Below are 19,435 nucleotides of genomic sequence, written 5' to 3'. Positions count from 1 at the left end.
TCCTCCCATCTTTTCTGTTGTCTTCCCCTCTTTCTTCCTCCCTGGACGGTTCCTTGCATGACAGTTCTGGCTATTCCCGATGACCGTTACATGTGGCCGTACCACTTCAGTTTTCCATTTTTTACTGTGGTTAGGAGGTCTTCGTACGGACTAATGTTTCTCCCGACTCTATTCCGTACTTCAGTATTCAAGATGAGTTCTCTGTTAATATCTCTAGAGGCTTCCGGAAGCATTTCATCATCAATCTCTGTGGGCCGTATACTTCTCTCAAGTCTTCTGTTCTGCAAGGATTTTATTTTTGGTGCTACAGCTCAATGAACCCTGAGTCAGTTTGCCTTGACTGCATATCAGGTTTTCTGTGATGAAATTATCTGACAATTCTGAATTAAGAAAAAGACTTAAGGAGTATTTACTGATTAATGTTATGATGATTAATTTTTTATTGCTATTTTGATTAATTGTTCTTGCCGATTGCCACTTTTAGAAGTCTGTTTTGAGACAGCATCACAATCAGTTTTTAATTAAAGGAATCAATTTTATGACTTGTAATTATTGTCTGTCAACTTTCATAACAGTTTGCCTCATTATGTGACAATTGCAAAAGACATAAAGGCAGAATATTAACCGTTCTTCATAACATTAGCCTGAAATCTGAAACATGAAAGTTTAAGGTTTAAAACTTTCTCTGTCACATTACACATGTATACCTTGAATCTGACTATATTCACTCCCTGAAACTGTGTGTACAAAGGTACAGGCTTCCCCGCAGACTCTTCCGGTTCGACATAACTGTTTCAAAATCCGAGGAACCAACAAAATAAGATGGTACATGTGGCATGGAGGGAAACATCACATCCTGGCGGCCCTCTTAGTTAAGGTTCATTTTCAAGTTCAGCATTACTTCTTTATATCTGAGAGTTATCTAGCCTGGAGTGAAGCATGAGATCTTGTCAGGGTTCCAACAACAGACCATAATCCAGACAGTGGACAGTAGTGAGAGTTCCCCAGAGTTGTAAGGAACCATCACATCTCGTCAGCCCTCCCAAACAAACTTTCCCCTCAGATTCTGTTTTCATCTGGTCTTCCAGTCAACATTTATTACTTCTTCATATCTGAAAATCATTCCAAGTTACATCTTGTCAGCCCTCCCACTTTGATTTTATCCTCCAGTTCAGCATTACTTCTATGTATCAGAGAGCCAAAAGATTTGGTTGGTGTGGCCTGCAGTGAAACTTCACGTTTTTGTCAGGGTTCCCCAGTGTTATGAGGAAACGTCACATCTCGTCAGACCTCCCAAACAAACTTTCCCCTCAGATTCTGTTTTCCAGCTGAGCGCTCTTTATTATATATTAGAAGGAACAAAATAAGCTGGTGTGGCCAGAAGTGAAACATCACATTCTGTCGAGGTTCCAACAGCAGGCGATAGACCGGATCATGAATGGTAGTGAGTTCCCCAGAGTTGTTAAAGAGACGTCAGATCTCGTCAGCGCCTCCTCCCCTCGCGCGGAGCGGTAAGCGATGAGTCCGGCGATGGAACTTGACTCGTGTTTCCTGCCGCGGGGATTTCTCCATCACGACTCGTACCTCGCTCATCTCTCATGGCCACGCCCGCGGTGATACTGTAATTCACTTTATCTTCACGGTGGAAAGATTTCACGGTGTAAGGAAAATAGACATTTTCACTTAACCTCAACTTCACGGTGGCGGCACGTGATTTGCAGAAGGGATGTGTGAGGGAATCATAAACAGTTTTTTTCACGGTGATGATAAGTTCACGGTACAGAGGTGACCGTGGAAACTGTGAACTTTAAGTTACAGCGAAAGAAGCAAGAATTACGGTACGTCGGCGTAATGGCCCCGGGGGGAGCCCGCCGCGCTGTGCTCCGCGCTGATGGGGCATTATCGGAGCGATCGGGTCAAGTTCGCGCAGACGCGGCGCATAATTGATGGGTTCGCTGGGAGCGCCGCGCCCCGCGTGGCACGAGAGCGATTAAACCGACACCAGGGGAATTGGGACGAGACGAACTCGGGGAAAGTGCTTCAAGACGACTTAGCTAGACAAACAGAAGGATAGTTCGTTAAGCAAACTTTTCAACATCTAAGAAAGCAAACACTGAACCTACATACATAAAGTTTCACTGTTAAGATCTGCCTGTAAGCTGTTTTTATTTATCTTTCTCTACGTTTTGAAAGCACCCTTATCTTGACAACTTCAAGTGATGGAGTGCAACAGTAGCTATTTTGTGCACATAGCGATTTCAATCTGATTTCATGTAACGTTTCTCGTTCATATTTGTGGTGACAGAAGACTCATCCATGCACAAACTAATGTGTTTTGTGATTTAGAAAAGATTATCTCTTCAGCTTCCATTGTTTTAAAAGCACCCCTTGTCTAGGCAACTTGAAATGAGTGAATGTTCTTCTCTTGTGCACAAAGCTGTTTCTATATTTTAATTCTAGTGTGTGTAACTTGTTCATACTTGTTCAGACTTGTCTACTTTCAGTTTTCTGTTGTGCTTTAAGCATCCTTGGGTAGAGTTTTGTGACTTGAGCAGTTAGTCTACTGTGGAAGGATTATCAGCATTAGTGTGTGTGTTAGGATCTAAGATGTGCGATGTCTGTTCGGATGTCTGACGTCTCGCCCTGCCTTGTACCCAGGGATGGAGGAACTGAATGATGTGTTTCGTGATCCCCACATTGTTGAGTTGGATGGTAGATGTTGAGGTAGATGTAAGGCCTGTTTACTGTGAGAAGAGTGCCAGTATTGTCTGTAGGTTGTGTTGCGATGTCTGTTTGGAAGTCTGACATCTCTCCCTGCCTCCCCCATGTCCCCGGGTAAGGAGGAACTGAGATGTTTTGTGATTCCCACAATGTTGGGTCGATGTAAGAGTTTTGTGATGTAAAGACAGTTTACTGTAGACATTGCTGGATGTGTTAGATGTTTGATATTTGAAGTCTGACATCTCTCCCTGCCTCCCCCATGTCCCCAGGTAAGGAGGAACTGAGATGTTTTGTGATTCCTACACTGTTGGGCCGATGTAAGAGTTTTGTGATGTAAAGACAGTTTACTATAGACATTGCTGGATGTGTTAGATGTTTCATGTTTGGAAGTCTGACATGTCTCTCTGCCTCCCCCATGTCCCCGGGTAAGGAGGAACTGAGATGTTTTGTGATTCCCACAATGTTGGGTCGATGTAAGAGTTTTGTGATGTAAAGACAGTTTACTGTAGACATTGCTGGATGTGTTAGATGTTTGATATTTGAAGTCTGACATCTCTCCCTGCCTCCCCCATGTCCCCAGGTAAGGAGGAACTGAGATGTTTTGTGATTCCTACACTGTTGGGCCGATGTAAGAGTTTTGTGATGTAAAGACAGTTTACTATAGACATTGCTGGATGTGTTTGATGTGTTAGATGTTTGAAGTCTGACATCTCTCCCTGCCTGTTTACTGTGAGAAGTGTGTGAGAATTGTCTGTATCTTGTGTTGCGATGTCTGTTTGAAGTCTGACATCTCTCCCTGCCTCCCCCAGATCCCTGGGGATGGAGGAACTCCTGCGGTATCTCCGGTCGGCCCAGCCCTGACGTCCTGGAACAATGCCCTTTTCCAGGAGGATCCGGGGCCATTTTCCGGGAAGAGATGAAACATTGTGGAGCTTTTAGATCGCGTCTCGTCCCGTCAGATGGAGATTGGACGGTAACCGGATTAGCATCGAGCGGGCTGCAGCCAGCGGAGTCGGGGTATAATGTGATTATAGATTTTCAATCATCGACAGTAATTTTGTGCCTGCACTTTGGAGGCACAGGGGAAATCTGGGAGAGGACCGGGAGGTTTCCTGCGGAGCAGCGAGATCCCCGCTTTTCTGCACTTTCAGGGAAAGTTTGTGGCGGGGGCGAAGCTCGGAGGAACTTTGGGGTGGCGTGTGATTGGCGCACGGTGTCTGGGACGCGTACGGAATGTCAGGCGAGATGACATCACAAGATTTCCCGCGAGAAGCGAACTGTTGTCTTCTACTTGCAGAGAAATGTCTGCTCTCTAGACTGACAGACGAGTACATAAACATTTTTGTTACTATAATATTATTATACAAAGAGTTTATCATCAATAGTTTGAACAGAATATTGACCAAGATGACATCACAAGATTTCCCGTGAGGAGCAAACTATTGTCTTCTGCACGCAGAGAAATATTTGTTCTCTTAACTGACAGACAAGTACAGAAAGATATACTTATTTTTTGTTACTCTGAAGGATATAATTGTGCAGAACGTTGACCAAGATAATTTCTCTCCAGGAGGAAACTGTTTCTACTCACAGAGAAATATTTTGTCTCCCCCAGCAGAAGAGAAGGGAATGATGTACATTCTACAATTAATGTACTTCAAACATCTTACAGTGCAAGCTGAAACCATGAAAATACACAATGAGAGACTTGATTATAGCATTGATAGTTTTAGACATGATGGCTGATGCAGAAAATAAGCCGTTGTTTGTGTAATATAGTCACAGAGAGATATTTGGTCTCCGAACTGACAGACTAGTGCAAGAGGATGTACTAGTCTTTATTTTTGTTAACAGAGAAGACGAGAAATGCACAATAGTTTCTCCTTGATAGTTAAAAGATGGAGGCAGTCTCAGAAATGTTCTCCCGACAGGTTTAAGCAAATATATGCTATTTTTGTACCTGTGGGTAAGCTGACTTGTATATTATTATACTAGATGCTTGGAGATCAGTTGTAGGATCGGTAGCCTTGGAGCGCAGCGCAATGCAAATTATACAGGCCTTATGTGGAAAGTACGTCCATGCAATTGGTGAATTCAAACTCCATTCTATGGGAATTTTCTTTGTAAAGTTGGAAATTTCATTTGCCGACGTCACAGACTTGTTAATGTGCCTACCCTGCATGTCTGCCCTCTAGGTTTCAATTGTGGACCCAAAAATTCCTGCGGAATCGAATTTTCTGACCAAAATTCCATTATTTCATTCCGATGACAGGAGCAGCAATTAGCATTACCCCCGTCTCAGCAGACGACTTGTTTTCACTTCGCTTGTTAAGTAAAGACATTGTGGCCCTTAATGCTGTTTGGATACTTAACGTCGTTAAGGGCTATTTAAGCCGGCAACATTAAATTGTGCAGCAGGATGAACGTCCTGAGATGATGCGGTTATCTGAGGGGAGGGAGGGACCGTCGTCTGCACACCGGCAGCGTACCTAGCCTTACTGCGGGGTCTGCACAGCGCAGCGCTCCTAGCCTTCCTGCAGGGCACGGGTCCAGTAAGAGGGGGCTTACATTGTAAGTCTGCTGGAAGGGTAGAATTTGTCCTCGGAATGAAACCCTGTATATGATGGCCAAACTCCGGCAGCAAATCATTCTCCCTATAGCCGACGTAGTTAGTCTGGTAGAGAATAGCGTGATGTAGGTTTAGCATCGCTCATTTTCTCTTGAGCAACATGACTGTGGAAAGGGAGGGAGAGCACATATCCGGTACCTGTGTAACATCGTGTAACATAAACAATACAGGAGATGGTAATTTTCTATTCTGTCTGTTTATTGGATCGGTAATTTCTTACTTTGCTATGTTGATCAACAACACGAATAACATCCATCAATAAATATATTAGCAATAGATAACAGAAGAAAACATGCAATTCTCGGACTCTGTACATTTTTGGCAACTTTTGGAGTGCTTAAAAGCTTGGTCAAGAAGTAACAATAACGGTAAATATACAGATTCATTCCTACTTTTCGTAACTTTTTAGTGTAACTTATGAATAGAAAAACTCATTGCAGCTTTTGCCTTTTTGATACCATCAATCCGACTAGACAGGTTCACACATCAAACATAGAAACAACTCCTGACATATTTACAAAGTAGCGCACTGAGAGGTTTTGACTTATGCGAACTTTCAGTGGCTGTATACATGTACCTTTAGGCCAGGCCAGCGTTCTGGTGAGTTTTCCCAGGTGAACGACAATGTGTACAATCTTGTGTTTGTTGTGATACGGACATGTATGTCTAACGGATGTTTTGTGCCGTTCATGTTACCTTAACGTTTCATGAATGTCTATGTTTAGTTCCGCTGGGTTGGCAGCTGTGTTACAGTACGCCCTTCCTATCCTAGACCACAGTTCGTCTACAGTATGTTAATACTGAAACATTCTTTGAGGGTAGACTTCCAGATTAAACACTCTTCTCCGACAAATGATTCCTCACGACTGGTGGTATGATTTTGGAGCACCTTTGGAAAGATTCGGACAATATCGTGATAAATCCGAAGAAAACAAAACATCCAACGCCATCCTTACAAATACGCATCAGTGACGAGCGATGTATGCAGTCGAAACAGAATCGAATCTACTCCGGCCTTCGGGCGCTTCCGGCGTTTGGATCCCTCCCGTTCAACTTGAAGCCACTGTCATATTTGTGCGTATATAGAATGCCGCATGAGTTGCGTATCAACATGTTTTTGGTTTGGTTAAGTTCGCAGCCGAATAAGTCATTTCTTAGGTTCGATCACAAGGCTGCACAACGGTGGGTCAAAGTAGAAAACAACTTTTCCCCCGCAAACCTTTCTTAAACACAAAAAATGTTAATGCGCAACTCACGCGCACTTGAATATACGCACAAGTGTGACAGGGCCCTAAGTTACAGATATCGTCCGAACGTTTCGAGTGTAGCTCCGTGATCATCTCGTTGTAGAGATCTGCGTGTCCGTTACAGTCTGTGTAAGGTTATGTTCCCAGTACCCGTGTCACCACTCCCATGTGTGAGTTCAGTTTCTCATGTTGATATCTCCACTAGCCGGCGACCACGATGCGATCTTGCTGCGACCTATATATTCGATTCGTGTAACTCTTGCCTTCATAATTGGAATATCATTCAAACTATAAAAGTATGGCTAAAAAGACACCCAAAACACAAAACTTAAGATTCGTTTTTTGTGCATAAAATTCGTTGAGCGATCTGACAAACCATAGGTCGCCCGGCGGTCCCAGCGAGATCGCGGCATCCAGCGGATTTGGGGCGCCACACATCCCCTTTGATTTCCACTGGAGTCTATGCCACAATTATCTGACGAATCACTCAACGAATTACAGAGATAGGGGAAGGATAGTTTGACGATTTGTGCATTTTGAATCACATTTTGACACCGTGCATCAAATAAGGGGTCGCACAAATCCAACTTTGGTCGCTGCACGGTCGCACCGCGATCGCCGTCGAGCGGAAAGAGGGCCTTAAAAATAGTTGAAAGGTGCCCAGTGTTACCACTGCCATAGTAGAGAAACGGATGATTCAGTTCGTCCTGTTTACCGAAGAGAAGGTGCAGTCCCCTCGGTGGAAAGTGTAATGTTTACCGAAGAGAATGTGCAGTCCCCTCGGTGGAAAGTGTAGTTTTAACCGAAGAGACAGTTCGGTGTCCGCTCAGGGCGAGTAGAGGCTCCTGGTGGGGCTCTCCTCGCCCGTGACTTTGGCGGCGGCGGCGGCGGCGGTGAGGTTGCCGAGGACCGAGGCGTAGGGCCCGCCGGCCGGGGGCAGCGTGTCGGAGCTGGGCGCCGTGATGGGCTGCAGCGTGTTCCAGGCCGAGCCGCCGTGCGAGCCCGACCCGCTGGGCGACGGCGACGAGGTGATGGTGGGCGCCGCGGCGGACGTGGTCGCCGTGCCTGCCGAGGGGAGATGGTCGAGTTACCGTTAAAAACGAACTACCCGCTCAGACTATCAAAGTAATGCGCGCGGCCGTCTAACCGTGTTGAAACAAAGCCAGACGTTAGATACAACACATGCGATGTTTGTGAACTGAGTGAGAGGGGGTCACTGTGCCTGCCTAGAAGACATAATTTCCGCCAAGTAGAAACGCACTGTTAGAAACTATCAAAGGGATGCGCGACGCCATCTACACCGAACGACTTAAACCGTCAATGAAGATCTATGGAAACATCCCCGACAAACCTTACATGTCATTACGCTAGAAATATCCGGCTGGATTTTGTATGACAAAACTGCACCTGTCTAAGTGTCCTGAGATATTGTTACGATAGAGATAGATACAGGGCTGCTTGGCGCTCCCGTCCAGACCCTGCCCAGAATATTTCCTTCAGTTGTCGAACGGACCCTAACAGGAAAACTTAAAAGACGCTACCTGGAGTTGAATGAAGATTTAAAACGTTACCTGGAGTCGAAGACGCTGACGCCTCGCTGCCTGAGGAGACGTCGCCCTTCCCGGCCTTGTCCTCTGCGTCCTTCTTGGCCTTGGCCTTGGCCTCCGTCGCCAGCCGCTCCTGCTTCCTGAACTTGGCGCGCCGGTTCTGGAACCAAACCTGCGGGGAGAGAAATGTATCATTCGTCATGCTTAGTTTTACAAGAAACCTACTAGTACAATATGTATCCTGTTATGATCAAGTCAAGATGAAGCCATTAGGAAGTAAACTTGAGCGGGTAAACTTGCCGAGAAACGTACATTATTCGTTCGAATGTACCTTTAAAACAAAGCTGAAGATGTATGCACCCTCTAACGCAAATGTTTCACCATTCAAGTTAGTAAACGTTTAACCAAACCTGCAGGGGGGAACGGAAAATGTATCATCAGTAATGCTAACATTTACAGCAAACCTACAAGTATGTACCCTCTTTAGACGAGGTTTGGCCACTTGGAATAAACCTGCACGGGCGGAGAGGAAAATGTGCATCATTCGCCATCGTGATTTACTTTTACAAGGAACCTACAGATGTGTGTATCTTTTCACACAAACGTGTAACCGAACCTGCGGGGGGAGAAACGTGCATTATTTGTCATTTTACTCTACTAAAGATGTATGTAACATCAGAAACCAAACCTGTGGGCGGGAGAGCGGGGAAATACATGTATCGTTTGGCGACTTTAGTTTTACAAAAAAAATAAAGATGTGTGTATCCTCTCACGTAAACGTTTAACCAAAACGGTTCTGGAACCAAACCTGCGGGCGGAAAGGAAAATGTACATCATTCACCATCGTGATTCATTTCTACACGAACCTATGTACTAGATGTTTGTATCTTCTCACACAAATGTGTAACCAAACATGCACGGGCGGGAGAGCGGGGAAATGTATCGTTCGGCGTCTTTACTTTAAAAAAAAAAACTAAAGATGTGTATATCCTCTCACGCAAACGTTTAACCAAACCGGTTCTGGAACCAAACCTGCGGGAAGAGAAACGTGCTTTATTCGTCATGTGTATTCTACTAAAGATGTGTGTAACATCGGGAACTACACCTGCAGAGAGGAACGGAGACATGTACATCATTCAGCATGTTTAGTTTTATAACAAACCTACACGTTTTTATGCTCTCAAACTGTTTAGTAATTTAGACCCCATCCTGCTCGCGGAGACGGGGAGACTTAAGCTTATACTATTTGCCACGTTTATATTTACAACAAACCTAAAGATGCAGGTATGCATTGCAAGCAAACGTTTACACAAACCTGTACGGACAGAACATTATTGTACGGTTATGTTTAGGTTTAGCCATTCGGCGCGCGGAACGAAGCCGGTATGAGCATTGTCAGTCCGACTATAGTGCCTTTACAACATGCACCGCTTGTGCTGTACGCTACCCCTGATATACGTGACCCGGCATCTAGATCTATGTGTGAATATTTGAAATGGTGGATGTCAAAGTTGAATCTAATTTCGTAATCCGACAGTTATTCTGAACAATTCTGCTTTAAACAAAGAACATTTGGGCATTCATTCCTTACTATGGCTACGTGTGCATGTGGGAGAGAGTGAGTGAGTGTGCATGTACATGTGTTGTAGAATTCTGGCGGCAGAGAACACAGAAACCATCCTTACTTATGGTCAGGGTCGGGGACAGAAACGAATAAAACATAACGCCTGATTTTCCAGACGTAACAATATTTGTAAAGTGCGTGTTTGTGTGTACAAATGTGCATTCGTGCTTCCTGCGGTTAAATTAGCTTTTTTTGTACGTGTGTGGATGTGGGAACAGAAACTTCAGGTTGTCTTAACGCATCAAAATATACATTTATCCGTTGCATTCAATATTTAAGTATTCGAAGAATGGTAAATTTTTCGTTTCTATACAGTTAAAGATTACACTTATTTCCTTAATATGATACAGTCTACAATCTAATGTAAAATTTCGTTCATCTTCTACTATAATATCTAAGCCGGGCATGAATGTACAATATAGGTTTTCATCAGTAACCTCGCGACAACCCGCGGACGCCTCGGCCGGGAACTGAGCAGTCAATCCGTCTGCCCGAATTCTAACTCGCTGATTGTTTTCTCTAATCGGCATAATTTCCGTAATGTGTTTGTCGGCAAACAGATATTATCATCCGAACCATTCCGGTGATTAAACCGGCTTCGAGGGCCCAATACTCCAGAAGTCACTTCGCACTGTTTGCTCGTTACGTGATTGAAAGCTCCCTGCCCATTGTAGCCGTGTTTGCTGCAGACAAACCGCCACAGCCCGCGGTGTATGTAGCAGAATGTATCCGTGCGGTTTGTAGCCACACTGTCCGCGACCAGCGCGACAATCCGCCATCTGTGCGGCCGGTTTGTTCGCACAAAGCGCGACACGACCCCCCGCGGTGCGACATATTGTCCACACCACAGGTGGGCAGATAAAATCTCTGCTGTTTTCATTTGTTAACAGCAGAAATCTGCCCTGAGGCTCCAACACCAGAACATTCTGCGGGATAAAAACTATCAAAAAATTGCCAAATAAGAAGACTGCTTTTCGGGTAAAAGTGAGCTGGACTCCTATTCTTCCTACCTCGTCAATTTTTACTATTTTCAACCCACAGAAGGTTCTGGGGGAAACTACTTGAAGACAGGAACGTTCACTCACTACTCTAGAGAGAGCGGTCATGCGTAGCGAAATCAAAGAGTATCGAAATGAAGGAATACATATATGTATTAGATTCAATGCCAGAAACTTTAGTCTTATGAACAGAACATATTTTGTGACTTAAAACTTAAAGGACGTAAGGGTGCAAGCTGGCCAATGATAGATCTGACAAAGATACGTCTAGCACGTTTGCTAAAAGTCCCCTGTAGTAGTGTCAGGCACGTATAACATTGCTACAGACAAAGGGATAGATTCTAACGAAAACTACTGACTTCTAATTCAGAACTGTAGATTTTTGCTGCTGGTTTACTGAAATAACTTCTTAGTTTATAGCAGACAATAACGCAGACATGACTAAGAGTGTGCGCCTTCATTGAAAGGTCCTTTCCTTGGTACTGAAAAACACTAGTCTATGTTTAGGTCTAATTCAAAATTTCTGAAGACACTGTTGTTTGTCTTTGCCCGCTCACTGTTCCGTTGCTGGATCGCTGTTTATGTAGTATGTATGTTACTTGTAGTTGTTTTTCTGTACTCCGGGAAGACTAGATACCTACTGATTGCATCTGTATGATAGATAATGATGCGAGTAAAGTACCCAAGTTTCCAGCTGCGAGACTCGTGCCGAGCGCGCGGTCTGCGTCTGTCGGACCACTTCCCAAATTACACATCTGTAAACAGAAGAACAATAACCCACTCCGGGTCTTTCCCTAACCACTTCCCTAAATAACACACCTGTTAACACAGCAGACAACAATAACCCACCACAGGGTTTTCCCTAAACAATCGGACAGATTGCATGGAAATCATGACGAAATAGTCCCGACCCATGCGTCCAAACTAAAGAAACACGTGTGCGTTTTCCTTAACCACTTTCCCAGATTACACATCTGTAAACACAACAATAACCCCACCACGGGGTCTTCCATAACCACTCGGACAGATTACATGGAAATCATGACGAAATACTCCCGAGCCGAACTAAACAAACACTCGTGTGTCTTCCTTAACCACTCTGACAGATTAAATGGAAATCATGACGATTGTTAAATCTAGTCCGGGAGCCACGCGCCAAAATTAAACATACACTCGTGCGTCTTTATTTAAACACTCTGTGTGATTATAAATCAATCATGTAACAATAGGGCATGTCGCTTTACTTTGTACTTCTAAATTGTAGCAATTTTTATGTCCATTTTCTTCATGCACATGGTTTACTTCGTACTTTTATTTTTCATTTTGTTACTGTATCATACTATGAGATTCCTGAAATAAGATTGAGATAAAGCTAGATTTTTCAGCAAGACCACAGATAACCAATCTGCCAGATTACATGGAAATCGCGATGATCGTTGAATTAACTCCACGCCTCAAGACTAAACAAACACTCGTAAGTCTTTATTTAACCACTCTGTCAGATAACATGTAAATCATGACGATTGTGAAATGAAGTCCGCGAACTAGCCTCCACCAGACCTTCCTATGGCGGTACGGATCGTAGGATTCGGCACTGAAGGGGAATACTTGGCCAGGAGAAGGTTAACATGTCCATCCTAACTGTGCGTGCAAAAGAAAGCATCTGCATATGGTGGCCAAACTCCCCTGGCAAAAACTAGCATTCTACCTGTACTGTAGTCGGTCGGTACAGAGACTACCTGAACCACGCGTGAAAACTTAACAAGCTGCCGTTCTTTCCTATGTATACCGTGTGTCTGTTGTCTTACATAGAACATCTACTAGGTCCCGCGAACGGCTGGAAAAATAGTAGAAACTGGCCAAAGTGAATAGTCCACCAGGCCTCCTATATGTTGGTAATGACTGTAGAATTGTATAGAAACAGGGTAGATAACTGGCAAGGAGCCTTTGAACGAAACCCTATATATGATGGCCAAACTCCAGAAGCAAGTATTCTCCCTATATAGCCGGTGCGGTTAGTTTTGTAATGACTAGAACATCCGCCCAAATTACACATCTGTAAACTCAGCAAATAACAATAACCGACCATGGGTCTTTTTGCTAGATTACGATTGTTTCATTTACTCGAAGAGCCACGCGTCAAAACTAAGCAAACACAAGTGCGTATTTCCTTAACCACCCTGCCAGATTACATGTAAATCATGACGACTGTTAAATCTACTCCGGGAGCGACGCGTCAAACCTAAACAAACACCCGTGTGCCTTTCTCTCCCCACTCAGAATGATTAGTTATCAATCAGGGATCATCCCGGCTGACCCGCCCTGCTCACTTCCCGCCCCGCAGGATCAAACAAACACCGCGGGTAAAGATCACCGCGGACAGCCTCATTACGGCATTATCCTGCCTTCTGTGCGGTAATTAATTAGCGGGAAATGGCCCTACTCCTCCCAACTGTGCCGCACGTGGCAGAAGTCGTGAAGCGTGCGGGCCGGCGGTCCTACAGCCAGCATGGCTCGTCTGTGCGCTACACATACTAGTATATATTAGTCCTTTTAGATGTAGTAAGATACATGGTCATTACGGCATTATCCTGCCTTCTGTGAGGTAATTAATTAGCGGGGTATGGCCCTTCCTTTCCCAACTAGGGATGGGCCGCACGTGGCAGAAGTCGCGAAGCCTGCGGCGGTCCTACAGCCAGCAGGGCTCGTCTGTGCGCTACACATACTAGTATATATTAGTCCTTTTAGATGTAGTAAGATACATGGTCATTATGGCATTATCATGCTTTCTGTGAGGTAATTAATTAGCGGGAAATGGCCCTTCCCTTCCCAACTGTGCCGCACGTGATACACAGGCGTGGAGCGTGCGGCAGTTCTATACCCAGCAGTTACAGTATCGCCTATTCGCTTATGTTACTATAATGTTTCGTAATAGGAAAAAGCCAAAAGTGCGGAGAAATTTAGATGGCTCAATGACTTCATATCCAGAATGAAGAGAACTTTATTGCGCGACTATTGTAGCAGGTACAAAGTATGGCAACAACAGTAAACGTAGAACAAGACATAAATTTGGAATAAAACTGAATGAATAAGATCTAATAATACAGCTGTTTCAAGAAGCGAGAAGAAGTTGAACCTGTACACAGTAGTATACATTGGTCATTGCACGTTGATGAAGGTTAGACATCCAGGTAATAAAATACGCCAAAAATAGTTACTCAAGCGACTGGAAAAAATTCTGAATTAGTCATTGTAGATGTATCAATATCTCACGTTCTTATATCACTGTAATTGCACTTTTACTCTATCACTACGACCCGTACTTAGTTTGTAAGAGCATAAACGTACAATAAAGGTCTTTCATTCGTTCATTCATTCATTTATCAGACGACACGGGTGCCAGAGTTGGTGATTTTAAACAAAGTTGCGCGGTTTTGTTTTCATCCATCCCTCATGTCTAAGTACATGGATGATACTCCCTTATCTCTCAGTGATCACCTCAGCGCCGAGGCCGGTACAACAGATTATGTTCAGCTGAGAAGACGCGCAATCTGAGCGGGAATCAGGGCAGTAAGACCGCGCCCATCGCTGAGCCGGTCCGGATGGAGGGTTATCGGTTCGTGTTCAGGACCATATGGCGGGCAGGGAATAGTGGGGTAGAACCACCCCCTAGGTCTGCTCCAGGAAGGTTAACAAAGACATTAGCCTGCACAACCGGTACTTCTTGTGGGACCAATCGTCGGAAAGCTTCTGCACCGTTATATAGTCCGCCCCTTTGGAGAGGCAAAATCCAGTAACCACTCCAAACCAAACCTATGAAAGCTAAAACTCCCAGACTTCCTTAATTGTCATATTGAAGAGAAAAAATAAAGGCTCATGTAAAAGAAAAGATGCTGCACACCTGTCCTGTACAAATGATACATGCCCTGTACAGCTAACACATAGCGGTACTCTTGCCTCTTGTCGTGTGTAGATGACGGGTAGTGTAAAGGAAAGTGATCTCGAACCAGTTTAGCTCAAATATACTCAATGAACAGATGAGCTACTCTTCCACTGGTCGTGACAGACGCTATATGCAGTATTTACAGGTTCATTGTACCGGCGAAATTCCCCTAGCTCTTTTCGACAAGCACAATGAACAGTGGACCACGGCTTAACGTCCCGTCCTAAGGACTGCGACCCTTTCCAGTAGCGTGCTTGTCGGGTGAGTGACACAGCCGGGATCGAACCCGGGGCTTATAGTTCCAGAGGCAAGATCGCTAACCACTGGACTACGCACGTGTACATGTAACACATATCGCTACACACCTGTACTCTGGCCTCTGTCAGGTCTATCTTGAGCGCCAGCTCCTCCCGTGTGTAGATGTCGGGGTAGTGCGTCTCTGCGAAGACGCGTTCCAGCTCCTTAAGCTGTGCGGAAGTGAAAGTGGTTCTGATGCGGCGCTGTTTCCTCTTCTCGTGAAGACCCGGCGGGCCGTCGTGGAACAACTTGTACTGGGCTACTGTGGGGAGGAGCAAACATAAACATAAACAAACATCCCTCACAAACAAACAAACAAACAAACAAACAACCTCAGACCCGGCGGGCCGTCGTGGAACAACTTGTACTGTGCTACTGTGGGGAGGGGACAAACATAAACATAAACAAACATCCCTCACAAACAAAATCACGAACTGTGCCAAACCTACTTTGGAAAATAAATCTCAACGAAACACAAAATGTTCTGAACCAAAGTTGGATTTCCAACCCGACATTGGACTTACCCAAATCCTAACGGTCAAAACCCGTGGAGTCTTTGTTAAGGATAGAGACACGTGTGCGGATGGCTAGTCCCTAAATAAAGACTGGAGTTGGCCCGTAGAACATTTGGATAAATCCAATTTTTGCGTTGGAAATTATGATTTAGCTTTGCTGAAAAATAATTTATATCAACACACAAAATCTTCTGAAGTAAAATCCGAACAACCTAAACATCCCTCACTCCCCGCACTTTCCCTCCCGTTAGAACGATATCTTCAGTAGTATGGGGAAGGGCTATCATTTCTACTCTACAGAAGTAAAATCATCATCAGCTATCATGTTTCATGGAACTAGCTAGCGTTGTTAAAAGAAAAACAGGAAACGAAGACCGATAATTATTGCGATATTACCGTATTGCAGACAGAAGCGCATTGGAAGGTACTGGCAGTAAAGCCCCTGTCACACCTGTGCGTATATACAAGCCCGCATGAGTTGCGTATTAACATGTTTTGGTCAAGATTGAAGTTTCAGCCCAAGAAGTCATTTCCTTGGTTCGATAACTAGGCTGCACAACGGTGGGTCAACGCAGAAAACAACTTCTTCCTCGCAAACTTTCCTTAAACCTAAGAAATGTTGATGCGCAACTAATGCGCACTCGAATATACGCACACGTCTGACAGGGCCCTTACACAGCTTGCGCACGGCAGCAACATCATGAACATGCAGTGCTAACTGAAACATGCTGTTTTAGCGACGGAACGAAAAATTAGCAAACGCATATCTAAAGTTTAAAATGTTGTCTTTATTTTGTTATAAGTAATCTGATATTTCCGCGCCATCACCTGTGATGTAGTCGTGCCTCTCGTCTTTGAGCGCGCCGACTTTAGAGGTGTTCCACAGACTGCCGTACGCGTCCGCTGGAAAACAAGGGAACAATAGACACTCAGGTGAGGCACACACTTTCACTTTCCTCGATAAAGGTTAGACATCCAGGTAACAAGATACGCGAGTTAACGGTTACTCAGGCAACTGGATAGAATGTGGAAACGGTCAGACGTTTCAGACAGCATCCGCTGTCTTCCGTCAGTGACTAAGGTCTGAAGTCTATTTGTCACTGATGAAAGGTTGTGGATGCTACCTGAAACGTCGCGTATCCTTTCACTTTCCCTTTCCTACAGGTGCCTGTCGCCGGTGGTGGGTTCTACATGTTTTGCCGTACAAACTTCCTGTAGACATGTTTACGTGGTAACCCAAGACAAATATACACAAACGAACAAACTGATATCACTGCACCGGCATACATCTGCATTTACAGCTGGCACATCGCGGAATGTGCAACAAACGCACAATGAACTGGAGCTACATACATGTGTAAAGTAATGTTCTAAAACAGTCCAGTATAAAAAGCGTGCAGTTAACTGACATATTTAGTATTAGCGTTAGCAGCAAGCCCCCGAATCTAGCTGCGAATCTGGTGAAAAGGAAACGATTGTAAGAAAAGCTCTCCGACAATATCTGTAATAGTTTTCTGTCCAGCTACACGTTCCAGCAAGGGCAGCAATATGCACAAATTACATGCGCAAAAGGAAACATCAGAAGTTCTCGCCAAAATGTTGCCTTTCATCTAAAGCACTACATGAACAGAATAACAGAACGCGACAGTAGAATAAGATGAAAAGCAAAGAGTTTAGCGGGGTTCGCCCGATTCTGACGGAGGGTCTCACAGCAAAGGCCTGCCCATAACGGGACCGTTTTAACCCGTGCGCTACAGCTGTACATGGGGAACAGTTTTAAAACGGTCGCCTTCCTAACTCTGGAATAGAGTGCGGAATTTTTACTTCTTTTATTAGATGCTAGAAGATATATGCTAGCTTGTTCAGGCCTATATAGATATGAAGATAGAACGCAGGCAAGAAAGCGCACCTGTTCAGTAGACCGTGTATGAGGCTACAGTAACACAGTCACAGATAGACGCACGGAAGAGTTCAGTTTGACTACATGCGCCGATTGACCATATCAGAACTTACAAGTTGTCGCAATGAGCTTTGAACAATCTTCCTACCCCAAATGTTGTGTTCTTTTTGGAGTTTGTAGTCTCAATGAACGGCTTTTGTTAATGATGTTTTAACCCAGGTTTTGCCAGTTCTTATTTCGTTGCGAAAGTACATGATGTTACAGCTGCATGTACCACGGCTAAACAGCCATTCTATGATAGCTCACGTGAAATCTAACTACATCTACACTATTCACAAATCCAGCAAATTCTGTTTCTGTTTCACAAAGAATTCGGATTGTGATAGAATCTATCTATTCTATTCTTCGGACAGCCTAACTTCTCACCACGTTTTGTTTTCGTCCTAAGATCTCTCAGATCAGTAAGGAAGACGGTGTTCCCGTCTTGGCGTGGTAAGACGCACAGAAAAGCGCAGCGCAGGGGACGGGGAGGTTGGGGACAGTCGTGGCCATTTCTTCCCGTCCCAAACTAAAATCCCTTTTCCCGCTGTTTGGGCGGAAAATCTCCCGTCGTCTGAGCGGTAAAAAATCATAGTTTGTGTAGTCTGATTGAGTTACAAGAGCAAGTTAAGTTTGTTCATAACTTAATAACATTATATCCGATTTCCAGCACCTTATCTTCCCGCCAAATTTCATTACCCCGGCAACACAAACGAAATTCCCTTCATAACCGTCTGAAATCCGCGGAAAACTTCATTTCCGAGCCGGTCGGAGACGGGAGCCTACCTACGCGCGGCGGGAGTTACCTGTGAGTCGGGCGGGCGGGGGCGCACGTCGCGCCGAGGGACTCACCTGGAGTGTACGGTGTGGGCTGGTGGTGCGGGTCCCGCATGGACGGCAGGCTGCAGTTGGCGGCGGCGGGCCCGGGCGGGCAGGTGGTGGGGAAGGAGTGGTTGCGGATGGGGGAGTACTGGTAGCCCTGGCTGCCCTGGAGCTGCGTACAGGAGGAGAAGTCGGGGTACGAGCTGGTGATGGACGGGTCGATGTTAGACATGCAGGAGTCGTACAGAGACGTGTTCAGATACGGGTACTCCATGGCGGGAGGGTTTCCTGTGTCACGCCGCGGGGAAAGTTGGGCGAGTTTGTGACCGAGTCGCGCCGTGCGGGCTGATATAGGGGTGTGTTCCGCTGTGGTACCGCGCCTGGTGCGGAGGCTGGATCGATGGACGACATGAAATATGTATAATTTGTTTACTCCGTCCGCCATCTGTCCTGGGAGTCACAGGGACGGACCACTGCACCGCGGGGGCCGCAGCATCGCGCCTTTATGTGGATGTACAAAGAGTCCAGGCTACTGAACAGGCCTAGAGTAGGTTCCTCACCTTTCATTTATTCCGTTTATTTCTCAAACATAGCCTTATTGCAGTTGGTAGGCTGAATTGTCAAGTCTGTTTACATATAGACGTAACGTTTCATGTGGTGCATTTAACATTCTTAAACAGAAAGATGCCTCATACCTATGTAATGTCCTGCCTCATAGATATCAACACTGTGAAAAAATACTTATAACTGTGTCGTATTATGGCCTGCTAACTCCCCTGGAAATCATTGTTAAGAGTTTTATTTGCTTCTTGCACATGGGCAAATTGCAATATGAACAAATGTATAGCAAACGTGTACAGGCAGTGCAATATGACTATGGTGAAAGTGGAGCAAGGGACTATTTTAACAATAACGGCTACGGAATACAATGTAAGGTTTTTATTAACCCCGTTTGGCCGAATTCCAATGTATTTTCGGTAGGGGAAAGTAATCTAGTAGAGCTTCTGCTGCGGTCGACGTTTTTCTACTGGTGACGTACTGTTTTCTGATATCTTTCTTCTAGTTTTTCTACTGATGACGTACTGTTTTCTGATATCTTTTTTCTAGTTTTTCTACTGATGACGTACTGTTTTCTGATATCTTTTTTCTAGTT

The 19,435-nt window shown here is 44.8% G+C and overlaps 1 protein-coding gene across 2 annotated transcripts; it reads right to left on the bottom strand.

The window, feature by feature from the left end:
- Positions 1-7,714: 7,714 nt before the first annotated feature.
- Positions 7,715-18,840, bottom strand: LOC136436046 (paired mesoderm homeobox protein 2A-like). Of its 2 annotated transcripts, none has more exons than XM_066429738.1 (4): positions 18,313-18,840; positions 16,350-16,424; positions 15,075-15,265; positions 7,715-8,316 (listed from the first exon to the last, which is right to left on the bottom strand). In XM_066429738.1, exons 1-4 carry the CDS (start codon positions 18,725-18,727, stop codon positions 8,125-8,127), a joined length of 873 nt encoding a protein of 290 aa, XP_066285835.1. In that variant the 5' UTR covers positions 18,728-18,840; the 3' UTR covers positions 7,715-8,124. The 2 variants fall into 2 exon arrangements, with proteins under 2 accessions (XP_066285835.1, XP_066285834.1); XM_066429737.1 differs by having other exon boundaries at positions 7,716-8,316; positions 15,075-15,268.
- Between the last annotated feature and the right edge of the window lie 595 nt (positions 18,841-19,435).

Source organism: Branchiostoma lanceolatum, chromosome 6 (genome assembly GCF_035083965.1).
Source record: "Branchiostoma lanceolatum isolate klBraLanc5 chromosome 6, klBraLanc5.hap2, whole genome shotgun sequence".
In the NCBI taxonomy this organism is placed as follows: Eukaryota; Metazoa; Chordata; class Leptocardii; order Amphioxiformes; family Branchiostomatidae; genus Branchiostoma; species Branchiostoma lanceolatum.
This window is presented reverse-complemented; position numbering and strand designations above follow the sequence as displayed.

Coding starts and splice junctions, on each gene's coding strand:
- LOC136436046 (XM_066429737.1), bottom strand. CDS start 18,727: ATGGCGGACGGAGTAAACAAATTATACATATTTCATGTCGTCCATCGA. Junction 15,269..16,349: donor GAGGCACGACTACATCACAG/GTGATGGCGCGG, acceptor TCCTCCCCACAG/TAGCCCAGTACAAGTTGTTC. Junction 8,317..15,074: donor TGACAGAGGCCAGAGTACAG/GTGTGTAGCGAT, acceptor CTCTCCCCGCAG/GTTTGGTTCCAGAACCGGCG.